This window comes from Notamacropus eugenii, chromosome 3, assembly GCF_028372415.1.
Source record: "Notamacropus eugenii isolate mMacEug1 chromosome 3, mMacEug1.pri_v2, whole genome shotgun sequence".
Lineage (NCBI taxonomy): Eukaryota > Metazoa > Chordata > Mammalia > Diprotodontia > Macropodidae > Notamacropus > Notamacropus eugenii.
In genome coordinates, this window is record NC_092874.1 from 288607868 (window position 1) to 288630849 (window position 22982).

At 44.5% G+C, this 22982-nt stretch overlaps 1 protein-coding gene across 1 annotated transcript; it reads right to left on the reverse strand.

The window, feature by feature from the left end:
* Positions 1-189: 189 nt before the first annotated feature.
* Positions 190-19693, reverse strand: CKAP4 (cytoskeleton associated protein 4). The gene is made up of 2 exons (XM_072655813.1): positions 17927-19693; positions 190-2701 (listed from the first exon to the last, which is right to left on the reverse strand). The coding sequence occupies exons 1-2, from the start codon at positions 19307-19309 to the stop codon at positions 1388-1390; spliced, it is 2697 nt and encodes an 898-aa protein (XP_072511914.1). The 5' UTR covers positions 19310-19693; the 3' UTR covers positions 190-1387.
* Between the last annotated feature and the right edge of the window lie 3289 nt (positions 19694-22982).

Here is a 22982-nt window from a genome sequence, read left to right on the forward strand (position 1 = left end):
GTAACAAAAGAACAAATAAATGGCAGGATCCCAGACAGTCCCCCGTGAAGTGGCTGAAGGCTCAGTGGACTAATGGGCCTCCAAGGACTGCCACCTCCACCTTGAGTCACTTATCTCTGAAAGGCGATTTTGGCCATACCATCAAAGCCTGCTCCTCAAGCAAATAAAAACTCCTATCACACCCATGAGTACAAAGCTCCAAAGTGTTTATTAAGAATTAAAAATACTGTAAAGAAGCCATACAGTTCATTTCACAGTCAACTAAACGAACGTCTGAAATTACTCCACATGGAGGAAAAACAAAATGGCTTTAAAGGACAGAACAGGACAGGACAGACCATCAGGAACAGGGCAGCTTGGGGACAGAGCAAACAATGACATGAAATGCAGTGCATACTTTTTCCCACTGACAGACAGGAATCTACTGTTAGTGGATCCCCATGAGTATCATTTTTTAAAAAAAAAACAAAAAAAAAATAGGTTATAGACATTTGGTCTGCATACCTGAGGGGACGCCCCATTCCGCTGTGCTGCTCCTGGGATATGATTCAAGAATATTATCAGACCCCTGTTCTGGGCTGCTAAGTCTAAGAGTTATCTGATGACCCAACTACAAGATTTGGCACAGATGGGCTCAAGATTACTCAGTGTGGATGCCCCATCTTGGCATTCGGAGCCTTCTGAGTCTTGCATAGTTACCTTGGATATCACTAGAGGATGTATAGAATGGGGATGGAAAGAATAGGGATGAAAGAGAAACTATAAGAAAGCACCTATGGGAGGGACTATGGTAAAGTAGTTAAAAAAAAACAAACTAGGAATTGGTATATTTTTCCCCTAAATTGTGCTGATGTTTCTGGTTTCCAGCCAGGTTAAGAGTGGAAGACTAAATGACTGACATCTCATGGAAAACTTGGGCCCTCCCCACTCCCATCAAAAAACAAAAAACAAAACAAAAAAACCAAATGTATTTTCCTTACGGATAATTTTAATTAGCTTTTTTTTTTTATTACTTGAGTAAAAAATGGCGGCCAAGGTGGCTCTTTGAGGCTAATAATGCTAATCGATTCCTGTTTATTGTCACCTGAAATCATTCTCGCCCTTCTGCGATGTTCAAAACATCTTTTTAGAAGGAACCTTAGATTCCTGGAGATGGGGGCCCTTCAGGAAAGTCAACACAAAATAATGAAGCAACCATAGCCCTGTTCTCACAGGTATAGCCTAACAATGGCAAATAAATTAACTGGGTAGGCAAGGGGGCATCAGAGGATGCCCAAGAGCTTCCATGAGTGTCTATTGCTCGTTATAAAGAGGGATGATTTTTTTTTGGCCATGAGAAACGGGGTGGGGGGGACTTTGAAATTCCACACCAGCATCGATAACTCGTTTAGACTCTTTCATAAATTTTCTCAACTTCCACAAACAGTCGATTCAGCTCTCTCCTCAGGGCATCTAAATCATTCTTATTGGTTTCAATTTTCACTGCGTAGGGGACCAGATTATTATCCACAGCAGTCCTAACCATTTTTAGGTCTGATTCCAGTTGGCTTAAGGAGGATTTTAAGTCGTCCACGGACGCCAGTTTTTCTAGATAGTTAGGAGGAAGAGAAGCGTCCCCCTGGGCATTTTCAAGCAGAGTGCGCACCTGTTTCTGCACCTTCTCCAGGGAGTCCACGGCACTGGGAAGCTCGCTCACACTTCTCTTCAGTTCCTCCACGTCATTGTAGAGGGAGAGCTGAGACTCCCCCAGGCTTCTCATGGTACTCTTGAGGCCCTCTTTATCCTCACCCAACAACCCATGGGAAGCCGTGATACTTTCGAGGTGCTCCTGGAGGGTGGCCAGCTGATGTTCATGCTCCTCATTCTTGGAAAGAATGGATTCCAGAGTTTTCATCTGCTGAGACGATGTCGTCTGGATGGCCTGGAGGTTGCCTTCCAGGTCCTCCAACCTGGAATCAAAATCATCGCTCCTCCTCTGAAGAGAGTCTAAGGCTTTTGTGTTCTTGAAAATGTCATTCTCATCTTGTTGGTTGGAGTTTGCTTTAACCTGGCGCACATCTTCTTCCAATCTCTTTATCTCATTGGGGAGATGGGACAATGAAGCCTCAGCCTGAAGAATCTTCTCCCTCAGGGATTGCAATGTGAGATGTTCATTGTCAGCAGCTTCCTTGAACTTTTCCTGCTCCTGTTTCAAGCTGACTAATTCTTTGACTTCGGTATAGACATCAGACTCCATGGTCTCCAGGGAACTTTTCAAGGACTCAATATCCTTTTCTCTGGATTTCACTGAGGTCTGAAGTCCATCCACTACATCCCTCAGTGCTTTCAAGTCATCTTTGTACCAATCTGTCTCCTCCAATGAAGAGATCTTGGCTTTTACCTCGTTGATTTCTTTCTGGCTCCTCTTCTGGACATCAGTGAATATGGCGATGTTCTCATTGATGGACTTGGTGAGCTCTGTGAGTCTCTCTTCCACAGTGTGCTCCAGGGAGTTGAAATCCTTTTCCCTAGCATCCTTGACCACATGGATGCCATCTGAAAGGTCCTTCAGGATCTCATTCTGCAATTTTTGCAGCACTTCGCTGATACGATTGATCTCATTCTCCCCCTGCTTGATTGCTTTCTCTGTCAGTTCTTGCTTATGTTGGGAGTTTTTCAAGATGGACTCAAAACTCACAAACGTAGACTGTAGAGACTGCACCTAAAAGAAGAAGCCAGATATTAATCCCCAGGAGAAGCAGATGGATTTGAATGAGGGGAATTTACATCCATAGCAACCTGGTAACCTATCACATCTACATTGGCTATTGCTAAATCAACTAGAATTTCTAAAGCTCTATAATGTACCAGGCTGATGATGCCAGAATCTAGGATGGGGTAGGTTGGTCTTGGGACCTATGAAAATAGGTTAAGACACAGAAGTATGGAATGAAATTTGTCATTAGTGACATAGCAAAGATATATACCGTGCCTCTCCCTATGTCCCCAACAACATGGCAGAGAGGTCTGGTTCTAGAATCAGTTCTAAGCCTCTAGTCCTAATTCAAGTCAATAAGCATAACTGACACCTGACAGAGAATGATTAAAGCAGGGATCCCTGCTTTTGTCTGTGTCATGGATTTCCTGGGCAACCAGTCCCATGAAGCCCATGGACCCCTTCTCAGCATCATGGTTTTGGATGTATAAAATCCATAGGATTACAAAGAAAACAAATCATATTATAATATGGGAATCAAAATATATTTTTCAAAAAGTTTAGAGACCCCAGGTTGAAGACCCTTGCACTAAAGGTTTTTTGATCAAGAAAATGATCAACTAGTTAGGTCTATAGCTACTAATATTATGGCAATCCTCTATGTAGATTTTTGTAAAGCATTTCACAGTCTCTCCTGCTGGTTCAGAATCTCCAAAGATCTGACCCAAGGAGTAGTCATTAACAGCCCAGTGTCAACTTGGAAGTAATTATCTGTTAACAGTGTCCTAGGGTCTGTGATAGTTAAGGTTTTTGCTCAGAGGTTTAGATAAAGGTTGGCATATTTATCAAATCTGGAGATGACACAAAACTGGGAAGGCTAGAGAGAGAACATAATGGATGATCAAGTCTGGATCCAAAAAGTTCTACAGTCCCAACACTTCTTAAACTGTGAATCACAACCCCACAACTTAAGAAGCACTGATGTGGTGGAGAGTGGAAAAAGTTTAAGAAGCCCTGGTCTAGACTAGTTCAAATGAATCTAGATAGGGAAATATCATGAGTATGGGGAACTCCAGGTGAGGAAAACTCCCTCCACCAATGCAGGTCAGTACCTTCTCAGCAACTTATGTCTGGAAGAGTTGCCTAGGGTAAATGAGAAGCATTTGCCCATGCAGCCAATATGTCAAACACAGGCTTGAAGCCAGGCCTTTCCAACTCTCTATCCACTACATAACACACCTCCCAACAACCTAATAAGGTGAAATTGTTTAGCTCTGTTAAGAGATAAATGTAAAGTCCTACACTTTGGTTCAAAGAATCATCTTCATACGTACAAGAGTGGCAGGACATGACCAGATAGATTTTAATATTATAAAAAAAGGTATGAGGATTTGAGTTGACTCCAAACTCAAGGAACATCAACAGAACTAAGCCAAAAAATAAAAAATCTAATGAGATCATCAATGAGATGCCCATTATCCAAGAGTAGGGAGATGGCAGGTCCACTGAACTCTGTCCCAAGATTGCAAGTACCAGATATTCAAAAAGTCTTTGTGCAGTTTTACGTTATTAGCTTAAATAATAGGCTTTAAACTAATAGTATAAAATTGCACTAAGCTATTAAGCTATTAGCTTGACACCCATTATTTAAGCTAATAATGTAAAACTGCATTAACACTTTGGGGGACATGAGGTATTGCATGCTACTATGGGCAGGGGTGAACTGAAGGTCAGCTTGAACCTGAGCCAATTTTAAATTTTTAGCATAAGAATTTTTTGTACATCCTTCATTTTGACCAATGACATCAGGAGGGTGATGTCTTGACTTGTATATGAATTAGATTTAAGTGAGGCAGAGCTGCACAGTCATTGACCTCACTCTCCTCCACAGTCATCAGAGTGCAGATCTCAGAAATCAGGAAATGCTCTAAATTAAGGCTTGATTCATTGTCTTATCGATTGTCTAGACTTAAGAAAGTCCAGGCATCAATTTAGAAATGGACATTCACTTTAGAAATCACCAATGATTACACTTAAAGTGACTGCATTTTCCTTAATAATGTGAATTAAACTGAAAAGTGTATTACATGTACTTTTTTTTTCTTAGAAAATCAGTTTTTAAACATTTACCAGCACATGCTTGGTTATGGGCCCCACATTTTAGAAAGGACTTTGATGAACTTGGCAATGTCCAAAGAAGGGCAACCAGAATTTCAAAGGGCCTCAGTAGCATGCTGTATAAGAATCAGTTGAAGGAAATAGGGGTATAAATTATCCTGTAGTAAAGAAAATTTGGGGTGTAGGGAGAGATGATGTCAAGTCTTCAAATATCTAAAGAGAATTTCCAGGACAAGGAATGATTAGCATGGTTCTACTTGATCCCATGGGACAACATATGGAATAGATGGGTAGAGGTTGCTGAGACATTTCCTGACAGCACTGTTGGGTTATAGAGGTCTGGAAGAAATGACTGGATGACTACTTAATGGGAGCGTCAAAAGGGATTTTGCATCCTGTTCAGGTTAGACTAGATCACCTCTGAGGGACCTTCCATCTCAGACTCTTTGAATTCCAGCTGTGTGATCTCAAGCAAGTCATGGTGCTTCAACGTCCTCATCAGTAAAATGGGAATACCCAAAGGACAAACCACAAATGATTGTTATGAGAATCAAATAAGATAATGGATAGAAAATGCTTTGAAAACTGTAAAATATGTTGTTGATTCATTTTCAGTCGTGTCTGACTCTGTGACTCCATTTGTGGTTTTCTCAGCAAAGATACTGGAGTGGTTTGCCATTTTCTTCTCCAGCTCACTTTACAGATGAGGAAACTGAGGCAAATAGGGTTAAGTGACACGCCCAGGGTCACATAAATAAGTATCTGAGGCTGGATTTGAACTCAGGGAAATGAGTCTTGCTGGCTCCAGGCATGGTGTCCTATCCATTGTACCACCTAACTGTCCCAAAATGCCATATAAGCAGCTATTTTTATTATCATATGAGGAAATGGAGACCCAACGGTCACAGCGGCAGGATGGGAACCCAGGTTCTTTGGACTTCTGGTCTCCCACTACCCTAATAATCTCCCCTTGAGATGCAGAACCCTACAGCATCCAAGACAACTATTAATGATACCCTACATCCTCTCTTCCCTTTTCCCATCTCTTCCATTCATGCCTCAGACTGCAATAAATCAGGCACTACCAAGCCCCATCAGAGCCAAAGATGTCTGACTTCAACTTCATGAGTGGTCCCTAAACTTGACTGATACACAGAGGGGAGAAAGAAAAAAAAGGATAAAAAAATCTTCTGGTTGAAGCTGATTAGGGGGTTAGGTCAGATGTTCTCTTAAGGTCCCTTTCCTAAATTTATGATCCCATGACCTGGGTTCAAATCTTGGGGCTGTTACTACCACTTGTAATGCCTGGTTAGTTCAGTTAATTGAAACATCATGACTCCAAAGGAGAAATATAAAAATATGACTCCTTCCCTTTTTTTTGCACAGGTGGGGAACTCTGGGTATGGAACACTCCATTTAATGTCAGACTTTTTCCATATGTTGGTTAGTTTGACTGAAATGCTTTTTTTTTAAATTTTGTTTCATAAGGAATAGCTGCTGAGAGCAGCAGGAGGGGGAGGAATGCTATATTGGGAAGTGAGCGTGATATAAGAACAAAAGTTAGCAATATTTTTTTTTAAGGAATACTATGGTGGAGTAGAAAGAATGGTAGTTTTGGAGTCAGGTAGCCTGAGTTCAAATCCTGAGGCTAAGCTGCCTATATAACCTGCACCAAGACAATTTCTTGGTGTGGGTCTTGATTTTTCTCATTAGTAAAATAAGGAGGTTGGATAAGATGAGCTCTCAGGTCTCAGAATGGATGGAGGGATCAGGGCCAGACTGCTCCTACTACAAGCTTTAAGTAAGCATGGGCCTTCCCAATCAGAGATTAAGGGAGATTAAGATGCCAAAAGTAAGTTACTACATTATGAAAGCATTAATAGATTGCCTAAATACTGAACCATACAGAGAAACACGGTGAGGAAATTGCAAAAGAACTGGATTTGTAATTCATGGGCTTGAGTTTGAATTCAGTCTTTGACACTTACTAGACGTGACCTTAGGCAAGTCACGTCATCATTCTGGGGCTCAGTTTTCTCAATCAATAAAACAAGGGGAGGGGGGAAGGAGGGGTTGAGTCCTTTCCAGTTCTAAGTCTATGATCCCATGACGTGGGCTTAAATACTGAGCCTACTACTTACTACCTGTGTGATAGTGAACAAGTTACCTCCCTTATCAGTTTCTCACTCTGTAAAAGAGAGAAGGCAGTATGATATATAGTGCATAGAGTTCTGGACTTGTAGTCAGAAAAATCTGAGTTTAAATTCAGTCTTTGGCATTTATCATGGGCCACTTAGCCTCTCTCAGTCTCAGTTTTTTCATCTGTAAAATAGGAATGATCATAATAGCACCTACCTCCCAGGATTATCAAGGAAACACTCTGGAAATTGTAAAGTGTGTGAGTAGGTGTGTGGGTGTTGGTGGGGGGACAACATGGGGATAATTCCTGTAGCTCTAACCTCACGGGGTTCATACTATCATAGCCTTAGAGCTAGGAGGGCCCCCTACATGTCATTTAGTATAACCCTCTCATTTAACAGATGAGGAAACTGAGGCCCATTGACTATCCTAGGGTCAGAGATCTAATGCTGCAAGAGGTGATAAGTCCAACCCCTTCATCTTACAGATGAGGAGCCTGAAGCCAAGACAGTTTAAGTAGGAGAGTGAGAGGCAGAAGGGAGATTCAACCCCAAGTCTACTGACTTCAAAATTCAGTGTCCTTCCCCTATACCCACACGACCTCACCAAAGGGTCTCATATAAGGACATGGCTCTTGAGCAGAGCTCTGAAAGAAGTCACCTTGTTGGTATCAATCAACATTTATTAAATTGCCTACTACACGCCAGGCACTGTGCTAAGCAATGGATCGTCAGAAGCATCCTCCTCTCCAAACTCAGAAGTTATGTGTCCCATCCACCGATTTAGGCTCTGAACTCCATAAAGTAGGGACTATCCCATATTATTATCCTAATTCACATTCCAATAACTTCTTTTTTCTAATTGTTGTTGATTGTTGAGTCATTTCAGTCCTGTCTGACTCTTTGTGACCCCCATTTGGGATTTTCTTGGGAAAGACACTGAAGGGGTTTGCCGTTTCTTTCTCCAGTTCATATTGGAGATGAGGAAACTGAGGTAAATAGGGTTAATGACTTGCCCAGAGTCACACATCTACTAAGTGTCTGAGACCAGATTTGAACTCAGGAAGATGGGTCTTCCTGACTCCAAGCCTGGCACTTTGTGCACTATGGCAGCCCCAGCTGTCTCATTAGCTAAGTATTATAATCCCCATTTTACAGATGAGGTTTAAAGATCACTAGATCAGGATCACCTGTACAACTAAAGCCAGAGCAAAAGTTGAGAACCAAGATTCTCTGGTTCTTACTAGCTTTGAGACCCTGGGCAAGTCACTTAACCCTGATTGCCAAAAGGGGGAAAAAAACAGAAAGAAAGAAAACCAAGGTTCTCCTGATTGCAAATCCAATGCTCTTTCCAAAAACCAAAAATTAAAAAACCCCACAGTGTCTAAACAAATTCTATTTGCCAGTACCCAACACTAGGTGAGTGTTTGCTGCTGTTAATGGATAGAACAGGAGCTTCTTACTGATTCCCTGATCCCCCTGATGACCTTTTATTGGACACACTAAAGCCAAGTGAGAAATCCTCATTTAGAATCTGAAGATACAATCAGAGCACATCTGAAGAACTGAGTTTTATCCTGAGCATCACTGTGATGTCTATACAGGCTCTTCACTCTCCCCTCTCCCTCAAAATGTCTGTGATTTCAAACACCCCCAACTTTCTGGATATATGAGAGACTCAGCTCCAGTCGTAGCCAGACCTGAAGCTGCTCTGAACTCCATCAGGGCTTCCCTTTATTTCAAGGCTGGAATGTCCGCTACAGAGGGGGGGGGACTGGGGCTATTTTTAGCCTCAGGCGGCTGGGAGTTAGAGCAGAACAGGAAACATCCCTCACAGCCAAATGCTACATGTCAAACAGCTGTGTAACTGGCTGGATTCCCTGAAGCTAGCCTAGTCCTAATCCGGGTCCCAAAGGCACCAGGAGGCTACCAAGGTAGTGTTCCTTTTCCCATCCCATCCATTCATTCAACCAGCATTTATTACCTAGTCACTGGAGGGGAAATAAGAGACAGAAAGGGAAACGGTGAGACCTAGGGTCTAGCCTTGGCCCTGAAATAGGGTCTAATCCCCTAATGCAGGAGTTCTCAGCCTCAGGTCTGTAAACTTTAGAGCATATCATTTTGCAAATGAAGACACTAAGGCGGACAGGGTGAAGTGACTTGCCCAGGGTCACACAGCTAATGTCTAAGGCCAGATTTGAACTCAGAAAGGTGAGTCTTCCTGACTCATAACTATATTTCAATATAACTGGATTACTTAGTAATCCTACGCATTTTACTTATAGTAATTAAAGACATTACTCTCTAAGAAGGGGTCTATGGGTTTCACAGATTGCCAAAGGAGTCCATGGCACAAATGGGATTAAGAATCCATGAATGAGGGGGATGACCTTGGATGACTCCACAAATCTTGGCCTCCAAAGATGTCTGCTAATAAGGAGGTTTATTTGCCCAAAACTCACAGAATTTCAGAATTAGAAAGGACCAAAGAGCCATCAAGGGACCATCCAATCTTGAGTAAAAGCATGCTAGTGGAGGAAAACCTACTATCTCCTAAGGAAGACCATTCTTATCCCATGGAATCCATTTTGGAATAACCCCTAAGGCTGAACAAGAGTGAAGGGGAGAGGAATCTGGGAGTGACTCTGAGCCCTGGTCCTTTTATCTCACTCTGTTTCTTCATTTTTAAAATGTGATTAGACAATGACATTAAGGTCCCTTTCATTTTCTAAACCTGCTATCTCAAGTACTTTCTTTCTAGTCTGAAGTCTGTGATCCCATGCCCAAAAGTCAAATTCTTCTGCCATTTACAAGTTATGTGACCCCTATAAAGTCTTTGGGCCTCAGTTTCCTCATCTGTATAAGTCGGCAGTTAGACTTGGTACCTAGGATCCTTTCCAACTCTAAATCTATGATGCTCATAACTACCCTAAACTCTTGAGAGGAAAGGAAGTAGCAGTAATCCCACCCAGGGGTGTCTGGAAGAGAGTAGAGCACTTGGTTTCAGTCAGAGGGCCTAGGTTTGAACCCTAAATCTTCCACCATATATCACCTCAGGTGAATCACTTCCCTTTTGTGTCTCAGCTTTGTTATCTAAAAAATGAAGGCCTTATACCCTTTGACCCAGCAATATCACTACTAGGACTGTATCCCCAAAAGATCATAAAAATGGGAAAGGGTCCCACATGTACAAAAATATTTATAGCAGCACTCTTTGTAGTTGCCAAAAACTGGAAGTCAAGGGGATGTCCATCAATTGGGGAATGGCTGAATAAATTATGGTATATGAATGTAATGGAGTACTATTGTGCCATAAGAAATGATGAACAAGAAGACTTCAGAGAGGCCTGGAAGGACTTATATGACCTGATGCTGAGTGAAAGGAGCAGAACCAGGAGAACTTTGTGCACAGCAACGACCACAGTGTGCGAGAGTTTTTTCTGGTAGACTTGGAATTTCGTAATAACGCAAGAACTTCTTAAAAAAAAAAAAAATCCCAATGGTGGTTCTCAAGGCAAAATGCCTTCCACACTCAGAGAAAGAAATATTTAAGTCATTCGCAAAATGTAGCAGATCATGTTTGTGTATGTGTATGTTTTTGTGTATCATGTTCTGATTTGTTATACGATTTCTTTCATTTATTTTAGTCTGACTACATAGCATGACTATAGTGAAAATATACTCAATAGGAAAGTATATGTAGAACCTATACAGAATTGTATGCAGTCGTGGGGAGGGAGGGGGGTAGTGGGGGATAGGTGTGGGGGGGATAAAATCTCAATTGTATGGCAGTGATTGTTAAACATTAAAAAATAATTAAGAAAAAAAAATGAAGGCCTTGAGCTAAAACTATTACAGTATTATCATTATTCTTATCTTTATTCTTTTGTGGCTGGGTACCTCCTTCTCTGGGATATCATGGGCTAAATCACTTGAATACAAGGCCACATTTATTAAGTAACTAGATCTTCTTTGCTTGCCAGACTTCGAATTCCACTACCTGGCCATCTCTTCACCACGCCGCTGTGCAGTCTTTGGCTGGCCATCAAACTCATCTTTCCCCCTCTCTCAATCTTGGACCCTGTTCCTGGGGCCCAGCTCTGAGAGGGGAGCTTCTGCCTCATATTGCCTGGAAGCAGTCCTCCACACCCTTTCCTATCTCCCTACCTAGTGTACAGCTCTCCCTGCACCACTTTCCTTCATGTAGGAGTCTTCCCTCATTAGAAAGTAAGCTCCCTGCAGGCAATTATTTGCTTGCTTGCATTTGTATGCTTAGGGCTTAGCAAGCTGTCTGGCACATGTAAATTTAATACTTTCTCTATTCATCCATCTATCTACTATCTATCTGTCTATCTACCTTTCTGTTCATTTATCTATCCATCTACCCATCTATCCACTTCTCTATCCATCTGAATAGGCCTCTTTAAGAAATGACTCAAGGGATGGCCACTTTAATAAATTTTTTTTTAATTAAAAAAAAAATCAAACTGGGAGGGGAAGATGCTCAGGGTTGCTGGCCAAGAGAAACAGGTACAATTTACTGTTCGCACTCAAAGTGAGAACCTGAAAAGACCTTAGCCTAAAATGCCAGGGTCTCCCATTGCATCCTGGGCCATCTCCAGTCATTCTGATGAATATCTGGCCCCTGGACTCAAATGGCTCTGAAGGAGAAGTGAGGCTGGTGACTTGCACAGCCCTCCCTCACTCAAAACAAAGTCAAGTGCAAGTCATGTTATCCTTCCCTGATGCCATGGTCCTCTTTGAGAAGGACAAACACAACAACCTATCCATCCATCTACCTTTCTATTCATTTATCTATCCATCTACTCACCCATCCATCTGTCTACCTCTCTATTCATCCATCCATCCATCCATCCATCCATCCATCTATCCATCTACCTCTCTATCCATCTACTTATTCATTTATCCATCCATCCATACAGACATACATACATCCATACATGCATGCATTCATCCACCTCTATCCATCTATTTAATCTATTTATCTTTCTCTCTATCCATCTATCTCTCCATCCACCTATCTACCTATCACATACAGAATACTATAAAAGGTGCCAAGTGAGATACGAAGTTCAAAGATAAAGCAGGGGTCCTGTACTCATGCAGTTCACAGTCTAGCCAAGAGATAGGGTACAAATAACTGATAGGTAACAGCTTAATGTGAGGACTTGAGGCTAGAGGGGGAGTTCAGGGAGAAGAGATCACTGAATAGGGAAAGATGTGAGTTAGGGGTGAAGGATGATCAGGGAAGGCTTCATAAGAGGAGATGGCAAATGAGCTGGGCTTTAAGAGATGAGCAGGATTTCAATGAATGAGGAGTAGGCCATGTGATATAGTGGAAAGAACCTGGCTCTGGTGTCAGAGATCCTGGGTTCAAATTCTCCTCTGATGCTTAATATTTCTGGGATCCAACATGACTAATATGGGACTATGTTTTACATGATTGAACATATATAACCTGCATCAAATTGTTTACTGTCTCAGGAAGGGAAGAGGGAGAGAACAAAATTTGGAACCCAAAATTTGTAAAAATTAATTTTAAAAATTGTCTTTACAGGTAATTAGGGGGAAAAATATTTTAAAAATAATAGAAATTTAAAAAACAACTGTGTGATCTTGGGGAAGAAGTTTATCCTGCCTGGGCCTCAGTTTCCTCACCTGTCAAATGAAAGAGTTGCCTTTTAGCTCTAGGTGTGCGATCCTATGATCATACAATGGTGTGCACTTACCAGTCAGCTACAGAATCTCAAAGCCAGAAGGAAACTCAGGTGTCACTCAACCCAGTCCTTCCCTGGCCACTAATCCCTTCCCCAATGTCCCTGACAAGAGGCCATCCAACTGAGCCTGCCAGTCTCACTAGTTGAGAGGGACACAGAGATGAGGCCCAGGCTAACAACAGCTGATGTTTAGAGACCTCTTAAGTTACACTACTTCACATATGTTATTGCCTTTGAGCTGCTCAGTCACCCCAGGATGTCTTAGACATTATAGGTATCAAAGGTAGCTAGATGATACAGGCTAGGCAAAACACTGGACATAGAGTCAAAAGAACCTGAGTTCAAATCCTATCTAAGACACTTACAGTGTGACCCTGGGCAAGTCACTCCCAATCTCCAAGGAGTTATAATCTTGTTCTTGTTGAGTCATTTTTCAGTCATGTCTGATATCTGGAGGTTTTCTTGGCAAAGATACTGGAGCGGCTTGTCATTTCCCTCTCCAGCTCATTTTAGAGATGAGGAAACTGAGGTAAATAGGGTTAAGTGACTTGCCCAGGGTCACACAGTTAGTAAGTATCTGAGACCAGATTTGAATTCAGGAAGATGAGTCTACCTGATTCCAGGCCCCAGTGCTCTATCCACTATGGTGCCACCTAGCTGCCACAAGTTACAGTATTGCCAATCTGCATTAGAGCAGGGAGTTGCACATTGGGAATTCCCTATGCCAAAATGTGCCTGGCAACTGTCTTAGATGCCAATTAGTCATACATCCCTCCCCTTGCAATGTTACGTACCACCTTTCTCAGTATAGATCTCATCTCCCTAGGGAGACTACAAATTCCTGAGGGGCCTTATTTTTTCTTCCTTTTCCCACCCTCTTCCCTTTCACAATGCACAGTCCAAAGACCCATGGACTTTAAAGCCAATAAAAATAATGCTTGCACTTGGCGGTTTCCATAGTGCTATACATAGGTTACATGTCATTTAATCCTCACAACAAACTTATGAGGTAAATGCTATCATTAGTCACATCTTCACAGATGAGAAAACTGAGGCTGGAGAAGATTAAGTTACTTGCCCATGGTCATACACCTAGTAAATGCCTGAGGCAGGATTCAAACCCAGCTCTTTCTGATTGTAAGTCTGACACTCTAGCCACCACACCATGTACCTATCTACCTACAAGAGGACAGTAAGGGAAAGAATCAAGGAAAGAACAAGAGCTAGTGATAGATTCCAAGGATATCCACTGACATGCCTCTCCCCTGCCACCCCTTCAATTCAGATAGCCACCTCGGGGCTAGAGAGGTGACCAGATTCTCTAGGGATGTACAGCTAGCATCTACCAGAGGCTGGTCTTGAACCCGGGTCTCCCCAGCTGACTCTGAGACTGACTCTCTAGTCATTGCTCCAGGTTGCTTTCTGGCCAGGGAATACCCTCCTATCATCTCTCTGGATTCACCAACCCCCCCAAGATGACATGCATATCAGTATGCTATTCAAGCTGGTAGAGCTTAATGGGTTAAACACACCTCTCTTCAGTGTGTCAAAAAGAGCCTTGGGTCTCGTTCAAATCCCATCTCTACCTCCCAAGCTGGGGTTTATCCCCCAGCTCCAGCACATATTGCCTTCATGACAATGGAAGAGTAACCTAACCTTGCCAGGTCTCAGCTTCTTCACCTGTAAAGTGAAGAGATTGGCCTATATCAGAGGTATCAAATGCATGGTACCTGCAGGATACACAGGATCTACCATGCTCAAATGCAGCCCAAACCAGAATAAAATGCAATTGGGAAATATCTAACAAAATAAATAAAAATACAAAAGAATTTAAAAATACTAAAACTAAGTCCATACACATCCTACAGGGATCCTTCTATTCTAAGATTCCTTCTATTCTATACAAACCATCTATACAAAACATCTAGAAACAGCTATGGAGTATAAAATAAAATAAGCATTATCAATTATATTGCTACTTATATTGTTGTTGTTTGGTTGGTTTTCAGTCATGTCTAATTCTCCTTGATCCCATTTGGGGTTTTCTTGGCCAAGATAATGGACTGGTTTGTCATCTCCTTCTCCAGCTCATTTTACAGATGAGGAAATGGAGGCAAACAGGATGAAATGACTTGCCCAGGGTCACCCAGCTAGTAAGTGTCTGAGGCTAGATTTGCTCTCCTCACTCCAGGCCTAGCACTCTATCCACTGTGCCTCCTAACTGCCCCTTAATTATATTATAATAACATGTTATTTTATTATGATTATATTATTAATAACAAACATTTATGGTTTACTATGTAAATGAACTATTATTATACATGTGAAAAAGGAGAAGGCTGGACTGGAAGAACTCGAAAGTTTTTCTTAGCTCTAAATTTTCAGAACCTATGTAAGGGAAAAGGTCCCTCTGACCATAAAGTCAAAGGCTCTAGATGCAAATATAATTCTGACATTTACAATCTGTGCAACCTTGGACTCTTGGGTCTCTGTTTCCCCATCTGTAAAATGAAAGGGTTGGACTTAGATGCTCTCTAAGGTTCTTTGAGCTCTAGAGCTATGACATTCCAAGTCACACCTGCTCCTTGAGCCTTAGTTTCCTCATTTGTAAAATGAGGGAGTTGGTAGAAATGGTCTCTAAGGTTCCTTTCAGTTTTTGATCAGTGAGCTTCCTTTCCAATCCTGGATCCCCAAGTAAGTTTAGGATGCCAGGAGATGACAAGAACACTCTTATTTCTCTGTCTGGGACAGCTTGGGACAAGAACACTCTTACTTCTCTGTCTGGGGCAGCTCAGATAGGGCCTAGGCTATAGCCCAGCCCTCCTGGGCTGTTCTGCAGACTCAGCTGTTCCAAGTCATTGAAGAATCAGTGCAAAGACTGGGAGTTTCCTTCCAGGTCAAGGCTAATGTTTTGTGACAGGTTCCCTTTGTTAATCAACCCTCCAGCTCACAGAATACTACTGCAGGCCCGTTCAATCCTTGGGGGAAGGAGAGAAATACTTTTGGAGATGTATTTTTCCCCCTGCTGTCTAAAAAAGACGAAGGGGGACTCTGTTTGGAGGGGGAAGATGGGGTGCCCCCATCCCTGCCCAGCCACCTAGCCTGGGGCTGCCCAAAAAGGTTCTGGAGAGATCCCACTTGGTTGGATCTCCATCCAACCTAAGTGCCCCCTTCCCCAAAAGAACAGGATGATCTGATCACCATGAGGGACAATGCCAGACAGAGGATTCCAACTTCTGGCTCACTCTCCAAAGCAAAACCTGGAAACAAGCAGGCATGGCTGATCAGAAGGAAGTCAGGAGCAGAGTTCAAATCTCTCCCATTTATTAGCAATGTGACCATGGACAACTCCCTTTCTCTCTGTGTGGCCCAGGAGATAAACATACTGGGCATCGAGCCAGATAAAACTAACCTGAGTTCAAATCAGGTTTCAGACACTTTCTAGCTGTGTGACTCTGAGTTAAGTCATTTAACCTCTGTGGCTACCTCATTTTCCTCATCTGTAAAATGGGGATATAATAATAGCACCCAATTTCACAGTTGCGGAGATCAAATGAGGTCATATTTGTAAATCATTTCTGCAAACTTTAAAACACTATGTAAAATGTTAGATTTTGTAATTATAATCTACCCTCCAGACAGCTGCCAAAATGAAATTCATAAAGCAGAGTTCTAAACCAAATCATTCCAGCTCACAGAGGGAGAGGGAAGGCTGGGGTTTTATTCTAGGATGAAATACAAACTTTTCTATTAGGTATTCAAAACCCTTTACAATCTGTCTCCAACCTACCTTTTCAGGTTTTATTACACATTTCTCTCTCCTTTTTGGACTGTATAAATCAGCCAAACTAAAACATTTGCTCTTCCTCAAATACTACATCCTATCCAATCACCATGCCTTTGCACATGCTGTTTCCTATAACCAGAAATGCCCTCCCTCCTTACTTCCTTTAGACTCCAGCCTTTCAAAGCTCATCTCCTATGCTGCCTGAGGCCTTTCTCCATTCCCCTCCATTACCTGTTATTTACTTATTTACATTGTATCTTACTTTGGTTACTAACTGATATGTACAAGTGGTTCAGCCGGTCCTCCACTACCTTTCATTTTCTTTGTATATAATTTGTATCCATTTTATGTCCATGCAATTTCCCCAGATACAATGTAAATTCCATGAAGGCGGGAGTCTTTTCTCTTTGTATACCTGGCACATAGAAGGATCTAATTAAATGTTTGTCGATTAACTTCTGTGACCTTTAGTTTTCTAATCTGTAAAATAAGGACAATAATAGATAAAGTACTCAGTTGTAACATATACATGAGTTTTAACACATCAACGTGTTTAGAATCATAGGATAAAAACAACAGTTATCATTTACAAAGGGCTTGAAGATGGTGTAGTGGATAAAGTACTAGGCTTAGAGTCTGGAAGACTCATCTTCCCCAGTTTGACTAGCTGTGTGACCCTGGACAAGTCATTTCACCCTGTTTGCCTCAGTTTCCTCATCTGTAAAATGAATTGGAGAAGGAAATGGCAAACCACTCAAGTATCTCTGCCAAGAAAACCCCAAATGGAGTCATGAAGAGTCAGAAATGGCTGGAAAAAAAATGGCTCACATCAATTAAAGTTTACAAAGCATCTTAGAAATATTATATCTTTTGAGCTTCACAACAACTCTAAGATGTAGGTGCTACTATTATCCCCATCTTACAGTTGAGGAAAGTGAGGCAGACAGAGGTTAAGTGATTTGCCCAGGGTCACAAAGTTCCTGAGAATATGAGGCCAGATTTGAACTCTGGTCTTCCTGACTCTATCAGAGCAGGAAGAGACCTCAGAGGCCTTCTAATCCCCCCTATCCCCCCAATCTTACAAATAAAGAAACTGAAACATAGAGAGATTAAATGGCTTGTTCCAGGTCCAAAAAGTTTCTTAGTATGATAGATCTGGAGGGGAAAGGGGCCTCAGAGACATTCTAGTACAACCTCCTCATTTTACAGAAAGGGAAACTGAGGTATAGAGGTTTGGAAAGGATTCATGAGGTCATAGAGCTGGAGGGTGCCCTAGAAGATCAGGAAAGTGAGATGACTCCTCCAAGGTCATACTGAGCCCACTTGCAAACCGTGACTTGCTAAGTAAGCTCTACTGCTGACTTGGGATTTAGAGGAAAGAGGACATGGATGATGCTTTGGGGCTGTGGTGCTCGCTGCCCTATTTGGAAGGAGAAATAAGGGCCGTTACCTTATGCATGACGCCTTGTAAGCCCTGGCCCAGCTCCTCTCTCTGCCTGGTGAAGCCCTCATTCCGGAGCCGGATCTGATGGACTTCCTCCAGAACGTTATGGACGCACCAGCCAGAGAAGCCGGCCCCAGCGATGAGAGTGAGGTAGAAGAGAAAGTTGAGAACCTTCGCCAGCTTGCCAAAGAAGGAGGAAGAGGAGGAGGCTGCGGAGGCCGCTGAGGATTTCCCACCGCCTCCCCCTCCCCGAGCGTTGCCTTTGGGGTGGGACAGTGGGTTCTGCTGCTGCTTCTGCTGCTTCTGCTGCTGCTGCTTGGGTTGTTGGTTCTGCTGTTGTTGTTTGGGCTGCTGGTTCTGTTGCGGATTCTGCTGCTGCTGCTGCTGCTGCTTCGGCTGCTGATTCTGCTGCTGCTGCTGCTTCGGCTGCTGATTCTGCTGCTGCTGCTGCTGCTTCGGCTGCTGATTCTGCTGCTGCTGTTGCTGCTGTTTGGGCTGTTGGTTCTGCTGCTGCTGTTTGGGCTGTTGGTTCTGCTGCTGCTGTTTGGGCTGTTGGTTCTGCTGCTGCTGTTTGGGCTGTTGGTTCTGCTGCTGCTGTTTGGGCTGTTGGTTCTGCTGCTGCTGTTTGGGCTGTTGGTTCTGCTGCTGCTGTTTGGGCTGTTGGTTCTGCTGCTGCTGTTTGGGCTGTTGGTTCTGCTGCTGCTTGGGTTGTTGGTTCTGCTGCTGTTTGGGCTGTTGGTTCTGCTGCTGCTGTTTGGGTTGTTGGTTCTGCTGCTGTTTGGGCTGTTGGTTCTGCTGCTGCTGTTTGGGTTGTTGGTTCGGCTGTTGTTTGGGTTGTTGGTTTTGCTGTTGTTTGGGTTGTTGGTTTTGCTGTTGTTTGGGTTGTTGGTTTTGCTGTTGTTTAGGTTGTTGGTTCTGCTGCTGCTGCTGTTTGGGCTGTTGGTTCTGCTGATGCTGCTGCTTGGGCTGTTGGTTCTGCTGCTGCTGCTGCTTGGGCTGTTGGTTCTGCTGCTGCTGCTGCTTGGGCTGTTGGTTCTGCTGCTGCTTGGGTTGTTGGTTCTGCTGTTGTTTGGGTTGTTGGTTCTGCTGCTGCTGTTTGGGTTGTTGGTTCTGCTGCTGCTGTTTGGGTTGTTGGTTCTGCTGCTGCTGTTTGGGTTGTTGGTTCTGCTGTTGCTTGGGCTGTTGGTTCGGCTGCTGCTTGGGTTGCTGGTTGTGCTGTTGGGCTGACTGCTTGGCTGGCTGGGGGGACTGCCTGGGCTGCTGCTCGGACTGCGGCTGCTGCTGCCTCTTTGCCACGTCATCGGGGCCGCCCGCCGGGTGGGCGCCCTTCTCGGAGGGGGCGGACGAGCCGGGGCCGCCCTTGGAGCCTCGCTGCTTGGGCGAGGACATGGCCGGGCCGGGGCTGGGAGTGGGTGGGTGGGTGAATGAGTGGGGGGAGCCGCCGCCGCCCGGATCCTGAGCGCGCCTGCCTGTCCGTCTGCCTGCCCGCCTGCCCGCCCGCCCGCCGGTCCGCCGGTCCACGGGTCCGCCGGTCCGCCTGCCTGCCTGGCCGCCTGTGCGCCCGCCTGGCCGCCTCCTCCCTCCTTCCTCCCGGGGCGCTGGGGGCACCGGGGCGCACGGAGACCTCCTGGCCGCGCTGGAGGAGGACGCCGCCGCCGAGAGGGAGAGAGGAGAGAGAGAGAGGGAGAGTGCGCCGAGAGAGGGAGAGAGGGAGAGAGAGGAGAGAGAGAGAGAGAGAGAGGAGGAAGGAGGATGGGCAGGCAAGAAGGAGGGGGCGAGAGGAGCCGCCGGCCCCGCCCCTGCTGAGTGGGGAGAGACTGCCACGCACGCTAACCGAGCCGGCAACCCCTCCCCTGCCCCGCGGCCCGCCCGCCCGTGCGCCCGCCTGCGCTCCTCCCTACCCTGCGCGCCGGCCCCGCCCCGGGCCGCCACGACCCCAAAACGGGGAGGGGGCAAAGGAGGAGGAGAGCCGCGGCGCTCAGGGGAAGGGCTTCCTGCCCAACGCGGGGGAAAGCGGGAAAGAAAAGTCTGGTTCCCTTCCCATCCGGGCGTGTTCCTGGCCTGGGGAGACTTACTCCGGCATGCCTGCACCCCCAGCCTTGGGCAGGAGAGAAAATGAGAGGCCTGGCGCCGCCGCTCACTTGGCACCCCACTTTCGGAGACCCCGGGGCTGAGATCGGAGATCCGGGGCTGACAGGGACCTCCAGAGCCAGCCGTGCCTACCCGTGCTCCCCCTCGCCCCCCGGCATTTTGCCGAAGAGCAGACTGGGGGACCTGAGAGTAGTGATTGGGGCATCATGGATCTCAGATTGGGGACTGCAAGGGACCTCCGGGGCCATTTAGCCAGACCCCCTTGTGGGATCTATCCCACTCTGTCCCGCAATGGATAAAGTGCCTGCCCTGTGTTCAGGAAGCCTCATCTCCCAAGGGTTCAAATCCAGCCTCATTTACTAACTGGGTGACCCTGGGCAGGTCGGTTAACCTTGCTTGCCTCTGCTTCCTCATCTGTACATTGTGCTGGAGAAAGAAATGGCAAACTACTCCAATATCTTTGCCAAGAAAACCCAAAATGGGATCATGGAAAGTCGGGCAGGACTGAACAATGACAGAGAACCTGGGAGGGAAATGGATTTGGGATCATAGAACTGTAAATTTAAGATTTAAGAAAAATTTTTTTATCCAATCCCCTCCTTTTACAGAGAAGGTAACTGAAACCCACTGAGGGGAATCATTTCACAAGTTCAAAAATTCATGGCTGAAAGGGAGCAAAGGGGCATATAGTTCAACCCCCACATTTTCCACAGGAGGAAATTGAGGCCCAGAGAAGGGGGTGATCATTCAGAACTGCAAGGGACCTCTGGGGCCATATAGTAAAACCCCTGAATTTTACAGATTAGGAAACTGAGGTCCCACAAAAGTGATGTAGCCACTGGCACTTATCTAGGAGACTTTAGAGGCAGGATTTAAATCTAGAATTTAGGGCTCTCAGACCAGCAATCCTTTAACTGTGTGGTCTTCAATTAGTAAGGGACCTTTGAGGCCATCAAATCCCTTCCCTTCCCCCATTGCAGAAGAGGAAAAGAGCAATAGAGATGGTTTGTATTCCCAGTTCTGCCCTCCTGTGTGACCTTGGACAGCAGCTGGTCTTTCACTTCTCTGGCCTAAGGGAGGCCCTTCACTCTTCAGGCCTGTTTCTTCATTTGTAAAATGAGAGGCTTATACTAGGGGATGGCTAAGACCCTTTCCTGGCTCTAAATCTGTGATCTAATAATGCAGGATAGAGGACAAGTGACTTAGACACAGTCACACAGGCAATAATTAGCAGGGCCAGAATTTGAACCCTGGGTCGTCTGATTTCAACCCCATCGTGTTGCTCCTTGGGTTACTCACTGGTATTTAATCTTTTGGTGTAAGTAGTTGGTTCAGTAGGGTTGACTACTAAGAGGGAGATATCTGGCCGCTGTCTCCTCCCAGCAGGCGTAATTAGAACAGTCATTTGGGAACAAAAGAAGCTCTTAACCCCAGCTGGGAGACCCAGGTTGCTAGCCTGATTAGGCAGGTATTCCTGGAGTCATAAGACCACAGACTTAGAACTACAAGGAACCTTCAAGGTCATCTAGTCCAGCTGAGGAAGCTGAGGTCCAGAATGGGAAATAACTTGGCCAAGGTCAGACAGGTAGGTAGGGAGTGAGTGAAATGGGATTTGAATCTGGATCCTCTGATTCAAAATCCAGGACACTTTCCCTTGTATCCCAATGATTCTCTTTTCTTATGTGACAGAGATAGGGCCCTTTCAGGCATTTTGAGGTGGGCACAGGAGGTTGTAAAGGCCCCACTAATAAGACAATTTATTTTTCAGTAGTTGCCAGACTGGCACATAATAGCTACAGCTCCCAGGATAAGAGATCATAAGTCACTGTCAATCAACAAGGATTGATTGATAGTGCAGAGTTGTAGTTCTGGAATGGAAGACTTGCATTTGAATCCTGCCTCAAACACCAGCCATCTCCCTCTGGGCAAACGCTAGCATTTCTGTATTGGCTTTCAAGTTTGCAAAGCAAACCTCATTATCTCATTTGATCTTTACAACAACCCTGTGAAATCACTTAACCTCTGCAGGCCTCAATTTCCTCTTCTGTAAAATGAGTGGATGGGACTAGATGACCTCTAAGTTCTAGATCCCAGTTCTAGATCTATAATGCTAAGAGAATTTAGAGTCAAGAATACCTAGGGGTACAAATCCTGCCTTAGACCCTTAGCAGCCAGTATGACCACAAGCAAGTCACAACCTTCCTCTGCCTCAGCCTTTTGTTAGTTGGGTGACCTTGGGCAAAGTGGTTTCACTTCTGAGAGCCTCGGTTTTATCATCTGTAAAATGGAGCTAATGATGCCTGCCATGCCTACCTCACACAATTATTAAGATTTAAGTGAACTAATGTATGTGAAAGTAATATAGAACATATTAAGCAATACAAATGTATAATATTTGTGTATGGAGGCAGCCTGATGAGAGAGAAAGATGATTGGATGCAGGGGAAAGTCTGGTCTTTGCCTTCTACTGCCTGTGTGGGCCCTGACTGAGTTGTTTTCTTTCACTGAGATTCAGTTTCCTCATCTGTAAGTGGCAATATTTGTGTAATGCCCTTTCTCCACCCCAGCTCGAGCTAGCTGTAGGTTTGGGGGAAGAGGAAGAAGTTGCCAAATTTCACTGGAAGTATCAGAGAAATTGTGATATAGGTCTTGGCCCCTGGAAACCTGAACTGAGAGGTTCAAATCAGAAACATAAAGAAGGAAAAAGTCATGAAGGTAGAGAGAATATCTCTCCACATCTGGCCTGCCTTCTCCCACAGCCTCTACAGGTGATGAAATACATGCATAGAAGTACAGTAGTCAAGGTCACTGACAACAACAGTACTCTCTCTCTGTCTCTCTCTGTCTCTCTCTCTGTCTTTCTCTGTCTTCCCTCTTCTCCCATACCATCTCTCTTTCTTCTCTTCTCTCTCTCTTATTTTCTCTCTCTTTCCTTCCTGTCTCTTTCCCCCATCTCTCTATCACCCTATCT

Excerpts from the sequence above, each read along its gene's own strand:
- CKAP4 (XM_072655813.1), bottom strand. The coding sequence starts at position 19,309 with ATGTCCTCGCCCAAGCAGCGAGGCTCCAAGGGCGGCCCCGGCTCGTCC. Across the intron at positions 2,702-17,926 it reads TACAAGGCGTCATGCATAAG|GTGCAGTCTCTACAGTCTAC; the intron begins GTAACGGCCCTT and ends TTCTTCTTTTAG.